This window comes from Gekko japonicus, unplaced genomic scaffold, assembly GCF_001447785.1.
Source record: "Gekko japonicus isolate JY-2015 unplaced genomic scaffold, Gekko_japonicus_V1.1 scaffold88, whole genome shotgun sequence".
In the NCBI taxonomy this organism is placed as follows: domain Eukaryota; kingdom Metazoa; phylum Chordata; class Lepidosauria; order Squamata; family Gekkonidae; genus Gekko; species Gekko japonicus.
In genome coordinates, this window is record NW_015160209.1 from 1718532 (window position 1) to 1738059 (window position 19528).

The 19528-nt window shown below is 40.2% G+C and overlaps 1 protein-coding gene across 3 annotated transcripts in view; it reads left to right on the forward strand.

Moving 5' to 3' along the window:
* The first annotated feature begins 141 nt into the window (after positions 1-141).
* The window catches only part of MYBL1 (v-myb avian myeloblastosis viral oncogene homolog-like 1), a 20272-nt gene continuing 885 nt past the window's right edge, over positions 142-19528 (forward strand). Inside the window, exons 1-16 of one of the 3 annotated variants that reach the window (XM_015409001.1) lie at positions 142-161; positions 3247-3352; positions 3449-3520; positions 3758-3850; positions 4135-4355; positions 6693-6870; positions 7450-7524; positions 8754-8756; positions 9287-9385; positions 13138-13368; positions 14811-15167; positions 16575-16720; positions 16928-17042; positions 17655-17771; positions 17860-17964; positions 18855-19031. In XM_015409001.1, coding sequence (XP_015264487.1) covers positions 142-161; positions 3247-3352; positions 3449-3520; positions 3758-3850; positions 4135-4355; positions 6693-6870; positions 7450-7524; positions 8754-8756; positions 9287-9385; positions 13138-13368; positions 14811-15167; positions 16575-16720; positions 16928-17042; positions 17655-17771; positions 17860-17964; positions 18855-19031 — 2115 coding nt within the window. Of the gene's footprint in view, positions 162-3246; positions 3353-3448; positions 3521-3757; positions 3851-4134; positions 4356-6692; positions 6871-7449; positions 7525-8753; positions 8757-9286; positions 9386-12290; positions 12301-13137; positions 13369-14810; positions 15168-16574; positions 16721-16927; positions 17043-17654; positions 17772-17859; positions 17965-18854; positions 19032-19528 lie in introns of all 3 variants that reach the window. The other 2 variants (XM_015409016.1, XM_015409009.1) reach the window with 2 other exon arrangements.

Below are 19528 nucleotides of genomic sequence, written 5' to 3' on the forward strand. Positions count from 1 at the left end.
GTCCCCCGTTCGGGGGGCCAGGCGCGGCCGCGGCTAAAGCGCCGGACTCGCTTCCCGGGCACTGCCGGCCCCGCCTGCTCGAGAGCCTTCGGGCGGCGATCTCTCCGCTCCCCCTTCCTCGCCTTATGGTGCGCGCCGAGGATGGCGAAGAGGCCGCGCAGGTGAGTGGGCGCCCGGATACTTCCGAGCATCTCCTGGCTGGCTCCTGCCCGTCTCCACGAGGAGAACTCGGCCCAGCCCTCCTGACAACCCCCGCTTGTCATCGGGCCAGTTCCTCTCCCCTCAGGAACCCTCCCTTGGCCTCTGCGGCTGCCGGTCCTTCCCCGGGGCCAGTTCCCGGTTTTCGTGACGGCGACCTACTACTCGCCCCTTTCTCCCTCTGCTGCACTTGCCCCACCACCACCACCACCACGACGCCCATTCCTTCCCCCTTTGGAAACTGACCCGCCCTCCTTTCCCTGCCGTCCCACTTTTGCGTTTGGTGATGTGCGAGTACTGAATCGGCTTCCTTTTTGGGGGAAATCAAGCTGTCTTGTCACGGCAGTGTTTCCCTGGAGGTTTTCTTCCTAGGTCGCTATTCTTCCTGGACATGGGGACGCATATGAGAGAGAATAGGGGGTTATTTGTAAACTGATGCGAGATTTGCCTTAGTGCTGCGTTTTCTTGCTTTAGTGGACACGGTGGAAATAATGATTGTTGTTCTGTGGGGAGATGGCAACAGAGAAGGAAAGGCAAGGAGCCTCTTTTTGGCTGTCAGTGACTGAAAGACTTGAAAGGAAAAACCAGACTAGCACCTTAAGATGTGTAGTGTTGGGAGGGGGGGAGGTTAGGTGAGGGTATCAACCTTGGACCTGGTAGAATTGTTCTTCCTCTCTTGTATCAGTCCAGCATTAAGGAGAGATTCAGGCAGCGGGTATTTTTTTAATTGTTTGAAACTTGATTCACTTTTTGTACTTTGGCAACTAGGTTTTTTGAATTGCTAGTGTACAGCTGCATAAATACATGTACAGATAAATCTAATTTGAATTGCGCTTTACTAAACATGTCATCAGCTAGTTTTTAGAGTCTCGATCTTATGCTTTGTCACAGTGGCAAAAACTCTCATTGAAATCAGTGGAATTTACTTTCCAGTAAAATATGGATATGATCCTCGTATGAAGGGCTTCTTGAATTTAAATATGGATGTGTAAAATGGAGCATGCATAGCATAAATTTTGTGGCTAGTAGGAATATTCTGATGGGGTGCATGTTTATCATTCAGTTCTAAAGATGCATGGCTTATTGCTGTCTGTACAACACAGGAATGTAGTCACTGATCAGTGGTCCTAAGGGGATGGCATTTCATTTGCAAGTAGTTGATATGGAGTAGCATAAATAATATGATGTCATTGCACAAGTATTGGAAATTATGTTTAATGTAATGGGCTTAGAAAAAGTAAAAGCAACAGAGATGGCTAGTGTGTATTATAAAGAATTATAAATGGCATAATTCTATATATTACATTAGTTCTTTATTCCTAAGCATTCTGTATTATCATAACTTATTTATATTATTTGTTAGTATCATGGCTTGCAATGAAGCTACACTTAATATAATTTAAAAGGCACTAATTTACTTACTGTAAACAGGTAGCTATCACAGTACACACAAACCAGTTCTCTGACAAGCATTAAAGCTCTTACTCTAGCTGTCTCTAGATGGTTATCCATATGCCTTTTACCTATATTACCTTACAATTCATATATACTGTCAAGTGTCCAAAATGTTTTTATAGAACATCCTTTAGCAAGCCTTTTTAAAAAGCTGATGTTATAAAAATTTAAATATTTAAGTAAGGTTTGAAAGCTGCTCTTTCTAAAAATAATTAGTTATCATAATTTTGGCCTTTGATGAAAATCCCCCACCCCATATTTTGATAGGGAAAAAATACCCAAATTTCTTCCTTAGCTAATACAGTCTTTGAAAGTGTTACTATGTAGTAACTTGTGAATATGGTTGATACTGAGTACTGTTGAATCAAAGATTCTTGTAGGTTTGACTGTTTTACTAATGTTAGACTTGAAACACAAATGGGTGATATAAAACAGTTATAGGTTTTGGAAGTAACAATGGGAATTTTCTGTGAAATAACTATGACAGCTCCATGTATGTGAAATATAATGCAAGCCTGCATTATATGGCACACCATCTTGCTTAATAATCACTGTGTGCACTTTGACTTGAAATTGTTGATTGTTTTAAATGTGTTAAAGGTTTTAATGTTTTAAATGTTTTAAATGTGTATATGAATCCTGGCACATTGTGCCAAGCAATGTGAGCTGCCCTGAGCCCGCTTGCGGAGAGGGTGGGCTATAAATGCTACAAATAAGAAAATAAATGTATACAGATGAAAGAAAGAAATAAAATAATTGATAGAAACATACAAAAGTATTTCATTAAGCCAGCAGGTGGCGCTTGCCTCTCAAGGCAAACAAAGGTCGCAGTTTGCTCACTAGATTCAGAGGGGTAGCTGTGTTGGTCTGAAGCAATACGTGAAGTTTGAGTCCAGTGGCACCTTTAATACCAACAAAGTTTAATTCTGGTTCTAAGCTTTCATGAGCCTGCACACTTCATCAGATCTGTTGAAATGTGCGTGCACACAAAAGTTTATACCCAGAATTAAACTTTGTTGGTCTTAAAGGTGCCACTGGACTCAAACTTCATTTGCTCATTGTTTAATTTCTTTAATAAACTGTGACAAAAAGAATGATGTAATTGGAAGACTGCATTCCAGCATTCTGTTTTTCTTGGACACATCATGTTCACCTAGGGGGAAAAGAGTTTACCCTTTCCCACCTCACTTCTATGAAATTATGTCCATGGAGGAAAAGGAATGTTGCAAGTGAAGTGGCCTGGAGGGTTGATTTGCCTGTCTCTCTCTCTCTCTCTCTCTCTGTGGTGTTCCATTAACAACCTTTTTAAAAAATACAGCAAGAAGTGAGCCTTCGTGTTATGCTGAGAAATTTACATACTGTTTCAGATGGGTTCTTGGATATTTCACAACTCTACATTTTGATCCAGTTTTATTGTTTTTTGCTGATTAATTTAGCTAGACTTTGTGATGGATGAAGGTAATACAGTAATTTTAAAACCAGCAGAGGGTTTTCAGTGACAAATATGGTGGTTGTGTCTCCATATCCAATGAGCTGTTATGAATGCATAGTTTCACTGTCAATGTTAACTTAATAATAGCTTGCACTTTGCAGTGAGGAAGATGATGATGACCTTCACTATGCAGATCATGACTATGAAGTACCACAACAAAAAGGCATAAAGAAGATTTGTAATAGAGTAAAATGGACACGTGATGAGGTGAGCCTTAACTGATTGAGGGTTTTCCTTCTATCTGGATCTGACATCATATGGTTATTACAGGTTTTTATTTTGTTCTAAATTGTGCCTTAACAGGATGAAAAGCTGAAAAAATTAGTGGAACAGCATGGGACGAGTGATTGGACATTCATTGCTAGTCATCTACAAGTGAGTGAAAATTCAACCAGGTTCAGACATACATGAAATAGCCTCATGCCCTCTCTCCATTTCTCCTTCTTGTTTTGTGGCATAGTTCAGTCTTTGAAGGTGAACTATAGTTTGGGTGACCCAAGCCACAGTGTGGAAGATCTTTTCAATAAATGTATGTGTTCAAACTTTAGTTCTCCACCAGCTGTTTTGATTTAGCAAAGATGTGCAACAAACATTCCCCCCCTTCTTCTGCAGAATCGTTCTGATTTTCAGTGCCAGCATCGATGGCAGAAAGTCCTAAACCCAGAACTGATTAAAGGTCCTTGGACTAAGGAAGAGGATCAGCGGGTAAATAATTTACATTGTTCTAGAATAATGATTTTTTAAAAAATAGTGCAGTAAGGTCACCCAATATTACATCATCCTGTTTTGCCTTATGGCTGTCTCAGACTTGGGAGGTTTATAAATGTATAAAACAAGCAAACATTTGTATTCATATTATTGTGTACTTAAAAATTCTGTTGGCCAAATATGATAAATGTGACTGTGAAGCTTTGCTTCTTTAGTAGAACTGTCCCCGCTTTTTCTGACAGGCTAACTTGAACACTGCCTCTGATTAATTTGCATTCTAGGTTATTGAACTTGTTCAGAAATACGGTCCAAAGCGCTGGTCTTTGATTGCAAAGCACTTAAAGGGAAGAATAGGGAAGCAGTGTCGAGAAAGGTGGCATAACCATCTTAATCCAGAGGTTAAAAAGTCTTCATGGACTGAAGAGGAGGATAGAATCATCTATGAAGCTCACAAACGTTTGGGAAACCGGTGGGCTGAAATAGCAAAACTACTTCCTGGAAGGTATTTTTGAATTTACCACTGTATACTGTACATGCAAATTGCAGATTATTTCTAGCTTTGTGAAGCTTATAACCAAATACTCTTAATGCCATAGAATTGTGCAGCAGTCATTCTGCATCTTAAGTATTTACTGTTATATATTTTCACATCCTTGCTGTTACGACATGCAAATATCGTTGCATCACCTAGCCACATCCTGGTGGCTTGAAATAGACTGAGAGGTGTTCAGTAGATCAGCTGCCCTGTTGTCTCTTACCTTCAGCAGACAGCATGAAAACATCTGAGTTCTTGCTTCTTCAGGTGTCTGGCATGTGGCCTTCCTGACACAAACTGTTCCGGTGTGAATTGCATTATGACTCCCCCGCCCCCCACTTGCATGATATGCAGCCTGACCTCACTTCTGATGCAGGAATAGGGTATCCATTATTTATCTAGTTAGTTTATACCTTGCCTTTCTCCCAATGAGGACGAAAACAGCTTACATCATTCTCTTCACCTACATTTTATCCGCACAACAACCCTGTGAGGTAGGTTAAGCTGAACGTGTGTAACTGGCCCAAGGTCACCAAGGAAACTTCCATGGCAGAGTAGTGTGTCTCTCAGATCCTCATCGGATCCTCTAACCACTATACCTCACTGGCTTTCAGATCACGTCAGCTACTCTTTAGGATGAAATGACAATAAATAGCCAAGAAATATGACTTTCCAGTGGATTTTTCAGGATTTGTCAATTCAAAGGTTATGAGCTGTGTACATTCTCTATATCTTTTTTTAAGTCTTCCTCCCTTGTCTACAATTCACCTTTCATTTGGGGTTATTTTTGTATCTGGATTACAGAGATTATCTTCAACTAGCTGTTTCTTGGAGTTGCATGGTATGATTCAGAAACTGAAGTGGGGTTGTATGTAGGAACAGTAAAATCCAAGTGGTCTGTATGTGAATGAATATAACAAACCATATTATGGATATTACAGCTCTGCTCTTATTACTCTTGTACAGTGAAGTGTTTGCAAATAAGCCTTGAGCAGAAACAGAAAGTTTTAGTACTATTTTCTTAACTGTTTTATTGGTTAATGAGACCAAATGCATACTAGACTATTTCCTGCATATTATGATTGTGAGCTACTTGTTGATATTTGCTTGTTCCATTGACTAATGTGAGGAAAGTACATTATTATTATTATTACATTACATTTATATACCGCTCCTCCCCGAAGGCTACATTATATTATCACTTTAAAAAGTCTAAATGTATATTACTCATTTGCAAATAGGTGTTTGAAGTTTTTAAGTAGTTGTTAATGTCAGGTATTTATGTAATAGACATTCCTGTTAATCCAAAGAAAATGAAACTAGCTCTTGGAATGTAAGAAAGCCTGAGTGGGATTAATTTTTTTAAAAAATTTAACAGTAGTCATCTTGCCACATAGCAACCTCTTTTTGAAGTTGAGGGGACTTTCACAAGCATCTTTTATACAGCTCAGTTAGCAAAAAAGTGAAAAATACATCTACCTGTGCAGGTTTCTATGAAGAATTTTCTCTTTTTTTGTGATAGAAAACCGGTACTTTATTTGCTAAAATTCTCACACTATTTATTCAGAAATATCTGGAACAATTTTTCTTCAATCTGGGCAAGTATCATAATGTGCTTTCTATCTGTATAAAAATGGATGCATCCCACTCCTGTTTCTACCATGAGTAAATTACATAGTTAAATTCCCAGGTCTAATCAATGTAATTTTTAGATTTTGGGCACAATCCAGCCAAATTGAAGCACTTTTTTGTCCCTTTGATTTTAACTTTCATCCTTGTTCCTATGCATGTCTACTGAGAAGTCCCACTGTTATCAAAGTGCCTTGCTGCCAGATAATTGTGCAGGATTAAATCCTTTAGGATTTAGGAGCTGTGGTGGCTCAAGTGGTTAAGACGCTGAACTGCAGGCTGTGGAAGGTCAGTAGTTCAGCAGTTCGAGACCCGGGTGCCGCATGATGGAGTGAGCTCTCATCTCTAGTTCCAGCTCCTGCCAACCTAGCAGTTCGAAAGCAAGAAATTGCAAGTAGATAAATAGGTACCACTTCGGTGGGAAGGTAACAGCGTTCCGTGCACCTTGGTGTTTAGTCATGCCGGCCACATGACCACAGAAACGTCTTCGAACAGCGCTGGCTCTTCGGCTTTGAAACGGGGATGAGCACCGCAACTCTAGAGTCGGATTCGACTGGCTTTCGAGCAAGGGAACCGTTACCTTTTTAAATACTTTAACATACAATCAACTTTCTCCTATTGAAGTCAGTATGACATTTTAAATTTTGAATTGGTCATGTTCTGTAATTTCTTTAGGACTGATAATTCAATAAAAAATCATTGGAACTCGACGATGAGAAGAAAAGTTGAACAAGAAGGATATTTGCAAGATGGAATCAAGACAGAACGACCTTCTTCATCAAAACTGCCACACAAAACTTGCTCTTCTAATGATCATCTTCATACCCAGAATCAGTTTTATATACCAGTTCAGGCACATGTAAGTTCTCCAAAGATTTTTTTTGTTTATATAAAAAACTTAATGAAAATGGGTAAAAGGTGAATTTGTTATTTATACTGAAAGAATACAGTAGAAAAAATATTTTGTTAGGAGGATTGTTAAAAAACCAGGTTCTTAAAGCAAATACTGTGATTAATGTAAATGTAAATTCCTGAAAGTAGCAATGTGGGAAATTCCTGTAAGTAGCAATGTGGAAAGTATATGCATTGCTTAAAACACAGTACAGCCCTACAGATTGTGGTGACATATTGATTGTAGCTTTCTGACCTAAAGAGTCAAAATGTTTTCAAAACTCTACAGCTGACATGTTTGTTTGATACTTTTTAAAAAAAACCTTACTTTGGCATATCATCACGGGGCTCTGTCTTTTTAGAAGTTTGGTGTTTGGGATATATTTTTGGTTTAGTAATTTATTGACCTGGGTGTTCATGTTATGGGTCAAAAGATGATCCATAAAAAAAAATAAGAGTGTGAAAATGTAGTGTGCTACAATTTAAAAATGCATAAGAAAATTATCAAAAGAAAGTAAAAAGAACAATTATGACTTGTTAGATTCCAGGGTACCAGTACATGTCAATAGAAGGCAACTGCATAGACCATATTCCGACTTCTTCCAACTTTATTCAGGTAACTTTCTGTCTATTTTACTGACTTTCCAAATGTAAAAAAATAAATAAATCACAGAACATTCATTGTAGCTAGAGAATGGCAAAATGTATTACAATTTAAAGGTTTTGTCTAAAAGTATTCTGTCCAGCCTTCTACAGCCAGGTCACAGTCCATTGGTAATATCTGCACCAGTGTCACTGAAATGGGTAGCAGTATTGTGCAGGAGATATCTGGGATGGGGGCATGGCATGCCCCAAACAATTTATCACCATTATTGTTTCTAATTCCGAACTTGGTCCCATGGTACAAGTAAAAAACATCTACACAGTGGGATCACATACAAATGTGGGAGACATTTTTACAAACTTGGGGAAATCCCCAGATTTGCAGAAAAATCGGAAAAGTTTAAAAAGTGGGTCTAAACTCCCACCCCAAACAGTAGAAGTGTCGTTTGTGCATGCTGAAATAGTGTTGATGTTAACAGAGTGAGTGCTCACCAGTGACCATGGAAAATGGTTAAGGGGTATTGAGGAACTAACATGTTTGATAGAAAGGTGAGAGACAGAGCTAGAGTTCTCTCTATATTGGTAGCTGGGAGAGAGTTCTGCTCTGTGGAACTTCTAAGAAGAAGCAGGATAGAGACCTAAGAGAAACATTCTGGAGGCAGGTAAGGAATGACACTTATTTGGATGGCAAAAGTGCTGACCCTCACTAACTGACTTTCCCTTTGCTGTCCCTGTCAGGGGGCTGCTTATCTTTTGTGCACCAAATATTGCTTACAACAACAGCTGAAGTAGAAAAAAGTTGGGTAGCATTTGACATTGTTAGAGCAACCCTAAATGATGGCTGACAATACGAGGAGGGGAGTGGGAAGAGAAGGGGAAGATAAAGAGAAACTGCAGTGGCTGGGGCCAAATTTGCATAGTCAATTTATTCAGCAAGCTGGGGAGGAATGGGGGGGGGAAAGTATCTGGAAGGGGCAGGAAGTGGGAGTGGAGGGCAGGCCAGTGGGCTTCCTCTGGTGATAGAGCAAACAGAAGGGAAAGTGGGAGCAGGGGAAGGGGCTCAAACGTGAGCTCCCACAAGTCCACATTTTTCAGTAATTCTTGGTGGCTGGTGAGACAGCCCCAGTAGCTTCCACTCACTAACCATCAAGGGTAGCTGCAGTGGTGGAAACAGTCCCAGATGTTAAGAAAATCCAGCAGCTGCATTCTCATATCCCTAAGAAAGAGTGGAATGTTTCAAAGCAGGTTTGTTTCAGATTGTCTGAGGACAGTTGCAAATGTGGGACTATTCTCAGCAACCCCCTGAAAAACTGATGTGAAATGATCATGGAAGCCTACTAGACAAAATATTGTAGGGTATGGGCATTGCAGTGAGAAGAGAAAACTGGGTGAACGTTATCTGTCCTCTGCTGGCAGAGCTTCTGCTTGTGGAAGAGGGAGGTGGGTGTGAGCACCCAGTTTCATGACTTCATTATAGCTCCCTTTGCCTTGTGGCATTTTGACCCATAAGGTTCTCAGCACCAGCTTTTTAGAAATCTCAGAGCTGCTGGAGGAAGCAAGAAATTGGAAAAATCATTATTTGTGAAGTACCATTCACTTGTGGTTTGTAGGATTCAATGCGTGGTAGTTACTTAGTGAATTTATTAGGATTTGCAGCCTCAATCTGAAATGGTTTAAATAGCTGTGGTCCAAATCAAAGCTCCATTGTTACCCTTAAAGACATATGTTAAATACAGCATTTTGTCTCTTTTTAAAAAATATGCATACTTCACCAGCCATTTGATGATGATCCTGACAAAGAGAAGAAAATAAAAGAACTTGAGTTGCTACTTATGTCAGCTGAAAATGAAATCAGAAGAAAGAGAGTCTCATCTGTAAGAACTGCTTGAGTAAATGTGCTTTCTTATGGTGCAGTGATGAATAGCAGTGGAGCCCTTCTGGAGTACATAATGTGTATGAATGGCTTCATATTTCTAATTTTGTGATATGTGTCCTGCTTCCCTGTTCCTATGCATGGAAATTAAGGGGTATTGGTGAGAGAGATTCTCTTTTTCTTCCCTGGGCAAGTGGGACATGGGGGAAAGTATCTGATACAGAGTTTGGATAAAGTAATGTAGTACTTCCAACAGTTGCGTAACACTTAGAAGAAAGCATGTGTGTACTTATTGCTTTTCACAGCTTTCCTTTCTCTCAAAATCAAATTGGGGAGGACAAATGAAAGATTCAGGGGGGTAGGGGAAGATAAAGAGCTGCACGTACAACAGAACTGCAGTGCTCTCTCTGTCGCTAACTACGGTAGAATAATGAATAGCCTGTGTTTTCATCAAGGGACTCCGTTTTGTCTTGAAGATAATTTCAGAGGATAGCTGTGTTGGTCTGCAGTAGAACAGCTAGATTTGAATCCAGTATCACCTTATAGACCAAGACTTTTGGGGTATACGTTTTTGACAGTCAAAGCTCCCTTCATCAGATATTGGTTGGAATAGATATCTCTGCATTCTTATATCCCAGTTAGAGGGTGAGAGTGGTGTTGCAAAGAAAGTACAGTGTGCTCAGTGCTTTGATTGATCAGATCAGAGGGGAAATCTAGGGGATGGAGAATTAGCATTTGTGGTGAGATAATCCTATGTCCTTATTCAGCCTGGGGGGGATATCCTGAACTAGTGAATGAACCCAGGTTCAGCAGTCTTACATTGTAATCTCCCCTTGAAGTTTCTCTGTTTGAGGACTGTTACTCCTAGGTCAACAATGGAAGATTAAAATGTTCCTCCACTGGTTTTTTTAGTGTTGTGGTTTTTAATGTCAGATTTATGTCCATTTATTCTTTTGCGTAGGAACTGACCTCTTTGTCCAGTGTAGAGTGTGGAAGGGCATTGTTGACATTTTGATGACATATATGTATATAATGCCCAAAGATGAACAAGTGAATGAACCTGAAATGTTGGCTGGTGCTGTGTGATTGTGTAATCAGAGTGTATACGGGGACAGAGTTGGCATCTTGGTTTGTTGCAGGCCCTGGTCCCAGAGTCTGTGTCCATGTTATGAAGGACATTGTTATGGGTGAGAAGTTGTTAAAGATTAGGAGGCCATCTCTGGTCTAGAAAAGGTTTGCCTCCCATTGCCTATGAGAGAGGAGTATCATTGTCCAGCAAAGGTTGTAGGTCTTTAATGATGCATTGAACTGGTTTGAGCTGAGAGCTGTATGTGACCACCACTGGTGTTCTGTTGTTGTTTTGTTTGGGCCTATCTTGTAGAAGGTTATCCATTGGTATCATTCTGGCTTTGTCGATCCTGTTTCAGGTGGGTACTATAATTCCAGAAATGTCTGCTGTAGATCCTGCAGGTGAGAATCTCTGTCTGAGGGATCAGAACAGGTGCAGCTGTAGCACAGAGCTTGTCTGAAGACAATAGATTGTTTGGTGTGTTTAGGATGGTACCTAGAGGTGTGTAGATATGTCTGGCAATTCAGAAGGTTTCCAGTATAAGATGGGTTTTATGCAGATTGTGGATTGGTTCAGGGTCAGGTTGACTGGGGTGGAAGTTGCTGAAGGCCTGGTGGAATTTCTCCAGTGTTTCTTCCCTGTGTGTCCAAATAATGAAAATGTCATCAGTAAATCCCAGGTACAAGAGTGGTGTTAATGGATGTGAGCTGAGGAAGTGCTGTTCCAGGTCGGCCATAAAAATGCCAGGCAAGTACCCATGGCTGTGCCATTGATCTAAAGGAATAAATCCTCACCAAATCTAAAATAGTTGGGGGTGAGGATAAACTGGCAGAGTTTGGTAGCAAGGTCGGGCATCATATTGTCAGAGATAGTATTCGAAGTAACTCGTAGTCCATCCTTGTGGAGGGATGTTGGTGTACAGAGACTTAGCATCCATGGTGGCCAAAATAATGTTTCCTGGAAGACAGTTAACATATTATATTTTTCTCAGGTCATCTGTGGCGTCTCGCACATAACTGGAGACATTGATGGCATAGGATCTGGGAATAAGACCCCTTGTAACCAGATACTCGTATAGTGATGGTGCCTATGCCTGAGACAATAAGACGTCCTGGGTTGCCAGGCTTGAGTATTTTGGGCAGAAGATAGAAAATGCCTGTTGAGGTTCTTGTAGTGTGTCCATATAGATCCGTTCTTTTATGTGTGTTGGTAATTCTTTTATAATGTTTTGGTATTCCTCAGTGGGGTCTGTGGATAGTCATTTGCAGAAAGTGGTATCAGCGAGTTGTCCTTTGGTTTCCTGAATGTAGTCTGATTTGTCCATGAGGACAACTGCTCCTTTTTTGTCAGCTTCGTTAATAATGATGTCTGGATTGTTTTTGAGGCTGTTTATTGCATGTCTTTCAGCTTGGGTGAGGTTGTATTGTGAGATATGATGTTGCTTGATCGCATCAGTTTGAGCTTGGTGGCAAAAACATTCTATATAGAGATCTAGTGTGACATTGATGCCCTTGGAGGGTCCTTTTTCCTGTAGCACTGGGTGGGTGGTGAATGGTGGTCCATGTGTTGTCTGATGGTGTGTGGGAGAGATGGCAGCTGTTCAGTAGTAGATTGTGAAAGCCGTGTTATGAAGATGTTGCCCATGTTCTGTTGATGAAAGTACTGCTTCCAACTCGGGCAGCAAAAAAGACCTCCAGGTTACCAAAGAACTAAGTGAATTTAGTGGGGCATCTCACTATGGATGCTAATTTTCTGTCCCTCTGCATTTCTCCTCTGCTCTAATCAAGCTAATCACTATGCACATTGTACCTCTGCATCCAGAGTTCCTTCTTTGCAGCACCCCTCCCGCTTTCTGATTGGGATATAAGGACTCAGAGATCTCCATTCCAACTTGTATCTGACAAAGGGAGCTTTGACTCTTAAAAGTGTATACCCTAAAATATTGTTGGTTTCTACTAAACTCAAATCTAGCTGTTTTGTCTTGGGGTCCCAAAGATGTGGTTGGATTGTCACCTGCTTTCAAATTAGGCAGAGCCTAGAAGATACTTCTGCATCTACATTTGTTTGGGCTGATTTGTATTCAGTTTCTCCAGAAGTTTATTTTCTGTGGATTCCAGGAACCTTTGTTAAGATATTGCTGTATATTTCACATGGCCAAGCAATCACATAATAGCTGTTGTTGATAAGTGTGTTTTTGTGACTTAGCCCTGAGATTTAGAAGGGCAGAGTTAATGGTGCTAAGAACAATAATTTGTATTAATTAAATTTGATGAGTTATGAAGTCTTTTCCTGGTTTGATTAGGGTTGCCAATTCTGGAGATTTTGGGAGGTGGAGTCTGGAAAGGGAGGGACCTCAGTGGGGTATAATGCCATAGTGTTCACCTTCTAAAGCAGCCGTTTTCTCCAGGGGAACTAATCTCTGTAACCTGGAAACCAGGTGTAATTCTAGGAGATCTCCAGCCATTACCTGGAGACTGGCAGCCTAAACTTTATAGAATCCCAACTTGTGTAGAGCACAGGGAAAACAAAACAGTTGTCAATCGGAGTAGTTGTCTAACCAGTCACAGGAAGTAGAACGCCCACTTTATTTATTGATGGTTTTTGTCCACATACTTTTAATCCTTAACAGTTTATTGTTCATGTTTAATTTCAATAAAACAGCAATACCTTTTTTGTATTCTTAGCAAGCTGGAAATTTTTCTAGCTGGTCTGGAAGCTTCATTATGGAAGATATGTCAAATACCCTGAATAACCTTGGGGAACAAGCAAATGACTTTTACGCTATAGAAGAAACCCAAGCTGCAGGAGTTCAGCAGAACTCTCCGACCAAATATCTAGCTGTGGAGGCAAATGCAGTTTTATCTTCTCTACAAACCATTCCTGAATTTGCAGAGACACTAGAACTCATTGAATCTGTAAGTCTCAAGAATCTTGTTTCCAGTGCTTAATTAACACTGTTGTTTTACTTCAGAGTAGGCAACATGAGAAATTTACAATTATTATACTGGTAGGTATATTAGTTCCCTAACATAGATGGCTCAGGCTAGCCTGATCTTGGAAGCTAAGCAGGGTTGGCTGTGGTTAGTACTTAGATGGGAGACTGCCAAAGAAGTCCAGGGTTGCTATGCACTGGTAGGCAATGGCAAAACACCTCTATTTGTCTTGTGCCTTGAAAACCCTAGCAGGTCACCATAAGTCAGCTGTGACTTGACAGCACTTTACACACAAACCTAGGCCCTGACCTGGATAGCTCAGGCTAGCCCGATCCTGACAGATCTCAGAAGCTAAGCAGGGTTTGCCTTGACTAGTATTTGGATGGGCGACCTCCAAGGAATACTGGGGTCGTGATGCAAAGGTAAGCAGTGACAAACCACCTCTGAAATGTATCTTGCCTTTAGCTCACCATCTAGTGGTGCATAACAGTAAAGCTCACCATCTAGTGGTACATAACAGTAAAGAGCTAGAACTTCTGGCTGCCAGACAATCTTAGGATTTCCTGGCTATTCTATGCACAATCCCATATGATAATAATTATTAATTATTAATACACACACCTATATTAGCATTAGCATCATATACAGTGTTTGCTATCATATACAGCTAGCTCTTCGTAGTTGAGAATTAACTAAAATTCTAAAATAACATTTGAGAAAATGTTATTGAAAGTGCGATCCTAAACAAGAAGAATGGCTAGAGAAGATGTTTGACCTTGTCGTTATGGCTAAATTTATAGTATTGGTCACAGAAAAGATAATTATTTCACTTACTAGAGATTGGCCTTTTGCATGAAAAAGATAAGGATGGCTTGATGGTTTGTGGTTTTTCTGAGTAAGAAATTTGCTTAAGGGGAAACAAAAAGAAAGTGAGTTCTTGTTTTTATATATAAGCAAGGAAAACATTGTAATCAGAAGCATATTTATTGTAGAGAAAATTGGAAGCCTTTTATGTCCTCTCCCCTTTTTCTTTTCCTTTCGTTTTCTTTTTTTTCTTGTGTATGGTTTCAATTTTTCTTTTTTTCCTGTATGTTTCCTACTTCTTATTCATTTAATAAAATTAAAACTTCTACATGATAGTGCAATCCTAAACTAAGAGAGCTTTAACTCTTGAAAGCTTATACTCTGAGAATCTTGTTGTGTCTAAGGTGCTGCTGGACTCAAATCTAGCTATTGTAAAACTAGTAAAACGTGTATTGGGACAGAAGTTAAATTTTTCACTTCCTGCTAGAATGAAGATGTACAGTAACATGGCTGATAACTGATTTCAGCCTGCCCATTATTTCCGGTTGAAATCATGATTTCTTTCAACAACAGAGCAGCAGATGATTATTTTCTCTCTCTATGTGACTTGGATATCATAGGATCCTGTAGCATGGAGTGATGTCACCAGTTTTGACCTTTCCGATGCAGCTACTTCCCCTGTCAATCAAGCACCAGTAAAACAGATGCAGATTCAACACAGTGATGGGGCCATGGAGTGCCAATTCAATGTCAGTGTTGTTCTTGATGGCAAGAAAACAAGTGATGAAGAGGCAACTGTGTCAGCATCCCCAAGTGTAACCAAGTTCAGCACTCCCCCTACCATTTTGCGGAAGAAGAAGAAACCTAGATCTGGACAGTCACCAGTCGGTGAACAGAATGATGGCTCATGTAGCAGTGCTGCCAATATTGCACTAAAGCAAACACCAGTGAAAACACTACCATTTTCTCCCTCCCAGGTAAGCACAAATCAATCATTATATCTAATTTTCAGCATAGCCCCCTCTGTGGATACTTAAATTCAGAAATTGGGACCATGAACAAACAAGGCAGACCCTTCTACAAGCCCCAGGTCTGCAGAAAAATCTGGAAAAAATACATGGGGGGGTTAACCCCCCTCATGGTAGAAGTAGCACCTGTAGCTTTAAGAAATGAATACCTTCTGAGAACTCAGTGGTTATTGTGGACATTGCTAAATGATCACAATAGTATTGCCAGCCTTCAAGTCTTAGTTTTTGTAAGTAAAAGGCAGAGGGAGGGGCAGAGTCCTTTCCAGAGCTGTTTTTGCCTCATGGCAACCCCTGCTTCTCTCACCTCCTGCCCTGGACAAAGGACTCATCAGGGCCATACCTGGCAGCAGTCACTGAGAAACTATCTACCACATGACTTGTATGACTTTCCAAAGCCAAGCAGTTACCTGGTGATTAACTACTTTTTGAAAGTAGCTACCACATGGAAGCCAGTGTCGTAGAACGGTAAGAGTGTCAGACTAAGATTTAGGAGACCCAGGTTCAAATGCCCACTCTGCCATGAATGCATAACAATAGACGTGTCACTCACTGTCAGCATAACCTACCTCACAGGATTGTTGTGAGGATAAAATGGAGGAGAGGAGAACTGTATAAGCTGCTTTAGGTCTCCACTGGAGAGAAATGTGGGGTATAAATTAAATAAATAAAACATAAAGCTGAAGACTGAGGTGTAGAGAAAGTTAGTGGGTGGGAAGAAAAGGAAGCAGAAGATACAGGGGCTGCCAGGGACAGGAAAAAAAAAATAGTGTGGGGAAAATGAAGTGATCTTTGCAAGTCCTTGTGGGTTCCCCACTTTTATTAACTTAATAATAAACTTGTTTGTCTTAGTTGGATAGATAGCCTTTGTGCCCTCCACTGAAAATTAGTTCAGTGCAGACTGATTCCACTGTGATTGGGAAGTTATTAAGCCTGGTGTTTTCCTCATTCTGTCTGGTGGATTGAGTCTTTCCTACCTAAGATATTTGTGCTCCCCTCCCTATGAAGATTTCGAATTGACTCATGGCACAAAGGACCAGATCGCTGTGCTTTTGTACAGTTTTGTTTCCAGTCTCTAGTCCTGCTGACTTCAGAGAAAAGAACAGAAAATATGGGAATGATTCTTTAAAGTTGCACATATACAATCATTTAAAGGTGTAATTTGCTGGGATGAACTGCTTTTATCATTGCTCTCATAAATGTGTCTCCCACAAGTGTGTGTGTGTGTGTGTATAAAACAGAAAAAAATAGAAAAATGAAGGCTGTATTGTCAGATTTAGTGCATTTACTGTGAAATGGATAAGAGGAAACTATTGCTTGACTTGCATAGAGCAATTCATGTTCTTGTCTTCTGTGCAGTTCTTTAACACCTGTTCTGGAAATGAGCAGTTTAACCTTGAAAATCCTGCATTTACATCAACTCCAGTCTGTGGACAGAAAGTTCTTACTACAACTCCCTTTCATAATAAAGAAGTGACGCCCAAAGATCAAAAAGAAAATGCAGGGTAGGTCGATATTAAATATTTGATCTAGAATGCCTGGGTTTGTTTGTTTTTTAAAGAGAAAACAAATAGAGCTGTATTTAAAAAAAACAACCTGCAGCTATAGCACAAGGGCAAAGTAGGTTCACTCTCCCAAGAAACCTTTTCCCCCAAATCATTGGTTTTTAATAAAGTAACATAAGATGCAAACATCTTTTGGCTCTTCAATAGTTTTAGGACGCCTACTATTAGAAGATCTCTTCTGGGTACAACACCAAGGACTCCAACTCCATTTAAGAATGCTTTAGCTGCTCAGGAAAAAAAATACGGTCCTCTGAAAATTGTGGTACGTAGCATTTTGGTCTGTATTTTCCTTGCAGTAAGCTCAGAGTTAATTCAGTGGTAAAAATGCACAGCAATAGAAGAAATACTGCTAAGATGTAAGCATGGTCTATGCAGTTTGCTTCAAACTAGTTATGCCTGCTTCATATTCCTAATTTTAAATTGAGTTTAGGGGCTTGATGGCAAATTTCCCTACTTCTCTCTGTGTGTACATACATGTACAGAAGTTCAAAATGCAGATCTGCTTATAATGTTGTATAATATGTACCTATAAAAGTCTTGTACAGACATTTATTTTTAGTGTCACATTTCTCCCACATTGCGCTACCTGGAACTAGAATAAAATATGCTTTAAAGTGGCATAAACTGGACTCTGACCTTTACAGAAAATTATTGTTCTCTGGGAGCTTTGACTGCAGAATGGAGGAAGAGCTTGTATAAATCCTTAACATTCTTTAGGGTGTTGAAAAATTTGAATCGCCATATGTGGTTATAAAGATGTGTTAAATATCTTAATCTATAAAGATGTTGTTCATTCCTGTTATAGAAAGTAAAAATGAGCATAGGGACATGAAACTATCATTTTGAATTTACATCTTCTGCCTTTTTTATTTAGTCACAGCCACTTGCTTATTTGGAAGAAGATATTAGAGAAGTTTTAAAGGAGGAAACTGGAACAGATATATTCTTTAAAGAAGAGGAGGAATCTGTCTGTAAGGGCTCCAAACAAGAGGTAAATTATCCTACATGACATGTTTGGAGTGACAAGAACAATGGAAACAATTTTAATACATTCTTTGTCTTTAAAATATTGGCCACAGAACCCTTCTGCAAAGAAAGTCAGGAAGTCCTTAGTCTTGGATCCTTGGGAGAAAGAAGAGCTTGGTGCCCAGCTTTTTACAGAGGACAATATTTTAGATGTGCAGGTGAGTGTGATTAGTATGATGCATAAGATGCAAATATTTGAAGAAATTAGAAACCTGGAGCTGATGGCAGCTTGATTGGGGCCACTGTTTAGCATCTGAAGCTAAAACAGTACAAGTTCTGTTACACAGTGCTTGATTATTCAGATCTCTCCATTAGCCAGCATCACCCAGGGGGCAAGCTCCTTGTCATCCATAAAGTGCACGCACCCCCCTCCTGCTTCTCCAGCCAGCCAGCTTTATGCCTCTGGCTGTTACAGGGCTTCTGAAGGCTGGTGCTGCCAGCTCACATCATCCTTGAATGCCTCCTCCTCCCTCAGCCTGCATCGAAAGGGCTCCTGGGCAGCTGGCTTGCTTGTCTGCTGCATGGGATGGCTCCCTGGCTTGGGGGGAAGGGGAGGAGTCCCATTAGCTGTCACTGTGGCATTCCCTGTGGGGTTTGATCACTGCAGATTCCTCTAGGTAGGAAATGAGGCTGAGCTTGAGTATCCAGCACATTTAATTAATTCCCCAATGGGAGCAGGATAAAAAGCTCTTACTGTACTGACTGTAATAATGTGTTGCTGTAGGACAAATGTTTGGCTTTTGTTCATACGGATTGTATGTATGTTGTGTTCTAGAGGTTTCAGGGAGATGCCTAACTCATTTTAAGTTATGATTCTCGGAGTTAAAATGACTTCTGCCCCACTGGAATCATATTGTCGAAATCTGATTAATTCAAAGATCATCAGCTTAAAAAGGATGTTAATTAGATGCTTATGAAGTTGCTACAAACGTGCTAGGTACAAATCTTCTAGATGTTATTACATCCAGTATTTTAACTACATCAGCTGTCTGTTCTTAAACTACTACGTCACAGGTTATTTTATTACATGTTTATCTTTGCTATATAGTCAGAAAATATCTATACTACATCACTCCTCATGATTCCATTACTGGAAATACATGACAACAGGGGAAACCTGACTCCAGAGAAACAGGATTCCAGCTCAGCAAAGATGAATGCAGCAGTGAAAAAAAAGCTAAATACTTGCACTTCAAAAAATGTCAAAACAGAAAAGATGCTTCAGGTCTGTATTCAGGTTACTTGGTATTCTGTTCTGTTTAGTTTGACTGTTAAGTATTCTTTGAAAATACATTTTTTAAAATAGCAACCATTTCCTGCTTGTGCTATGCATCTCACAATGTTCTGGATAGTAAAGAAGAATGGAAAGTTCTTGCATAGTTTCTGTAACTTGGAAGCCAGAACAGCCCTGGAAAAACTCCCGTTCCCTCCCCTGTCATGTCCCCTGATGTCTGTGGCCACTGCACAACTGGGCCTAACTTTTCCTGGTGAGAAGCTGCCAGGGGAAGGAAAGGAGGAAGGAAAGCTGAAGACAAGGTTGGTTGACTAATGGGTGGGAAGGAGAGAAGGAAGTAGGAAAGGAGGAGAGGCTATAAGGTCTGCCAGGGAAAGGAAACAGGAAATAGTGGGGCAGGGGAATAGAGAAGGAAATGAGATGCTCCCTCAAGTACCTGCAGGTCCCCTACTTGTATGTGTCTATTTCTATAGATGTGTCTTTTTAGT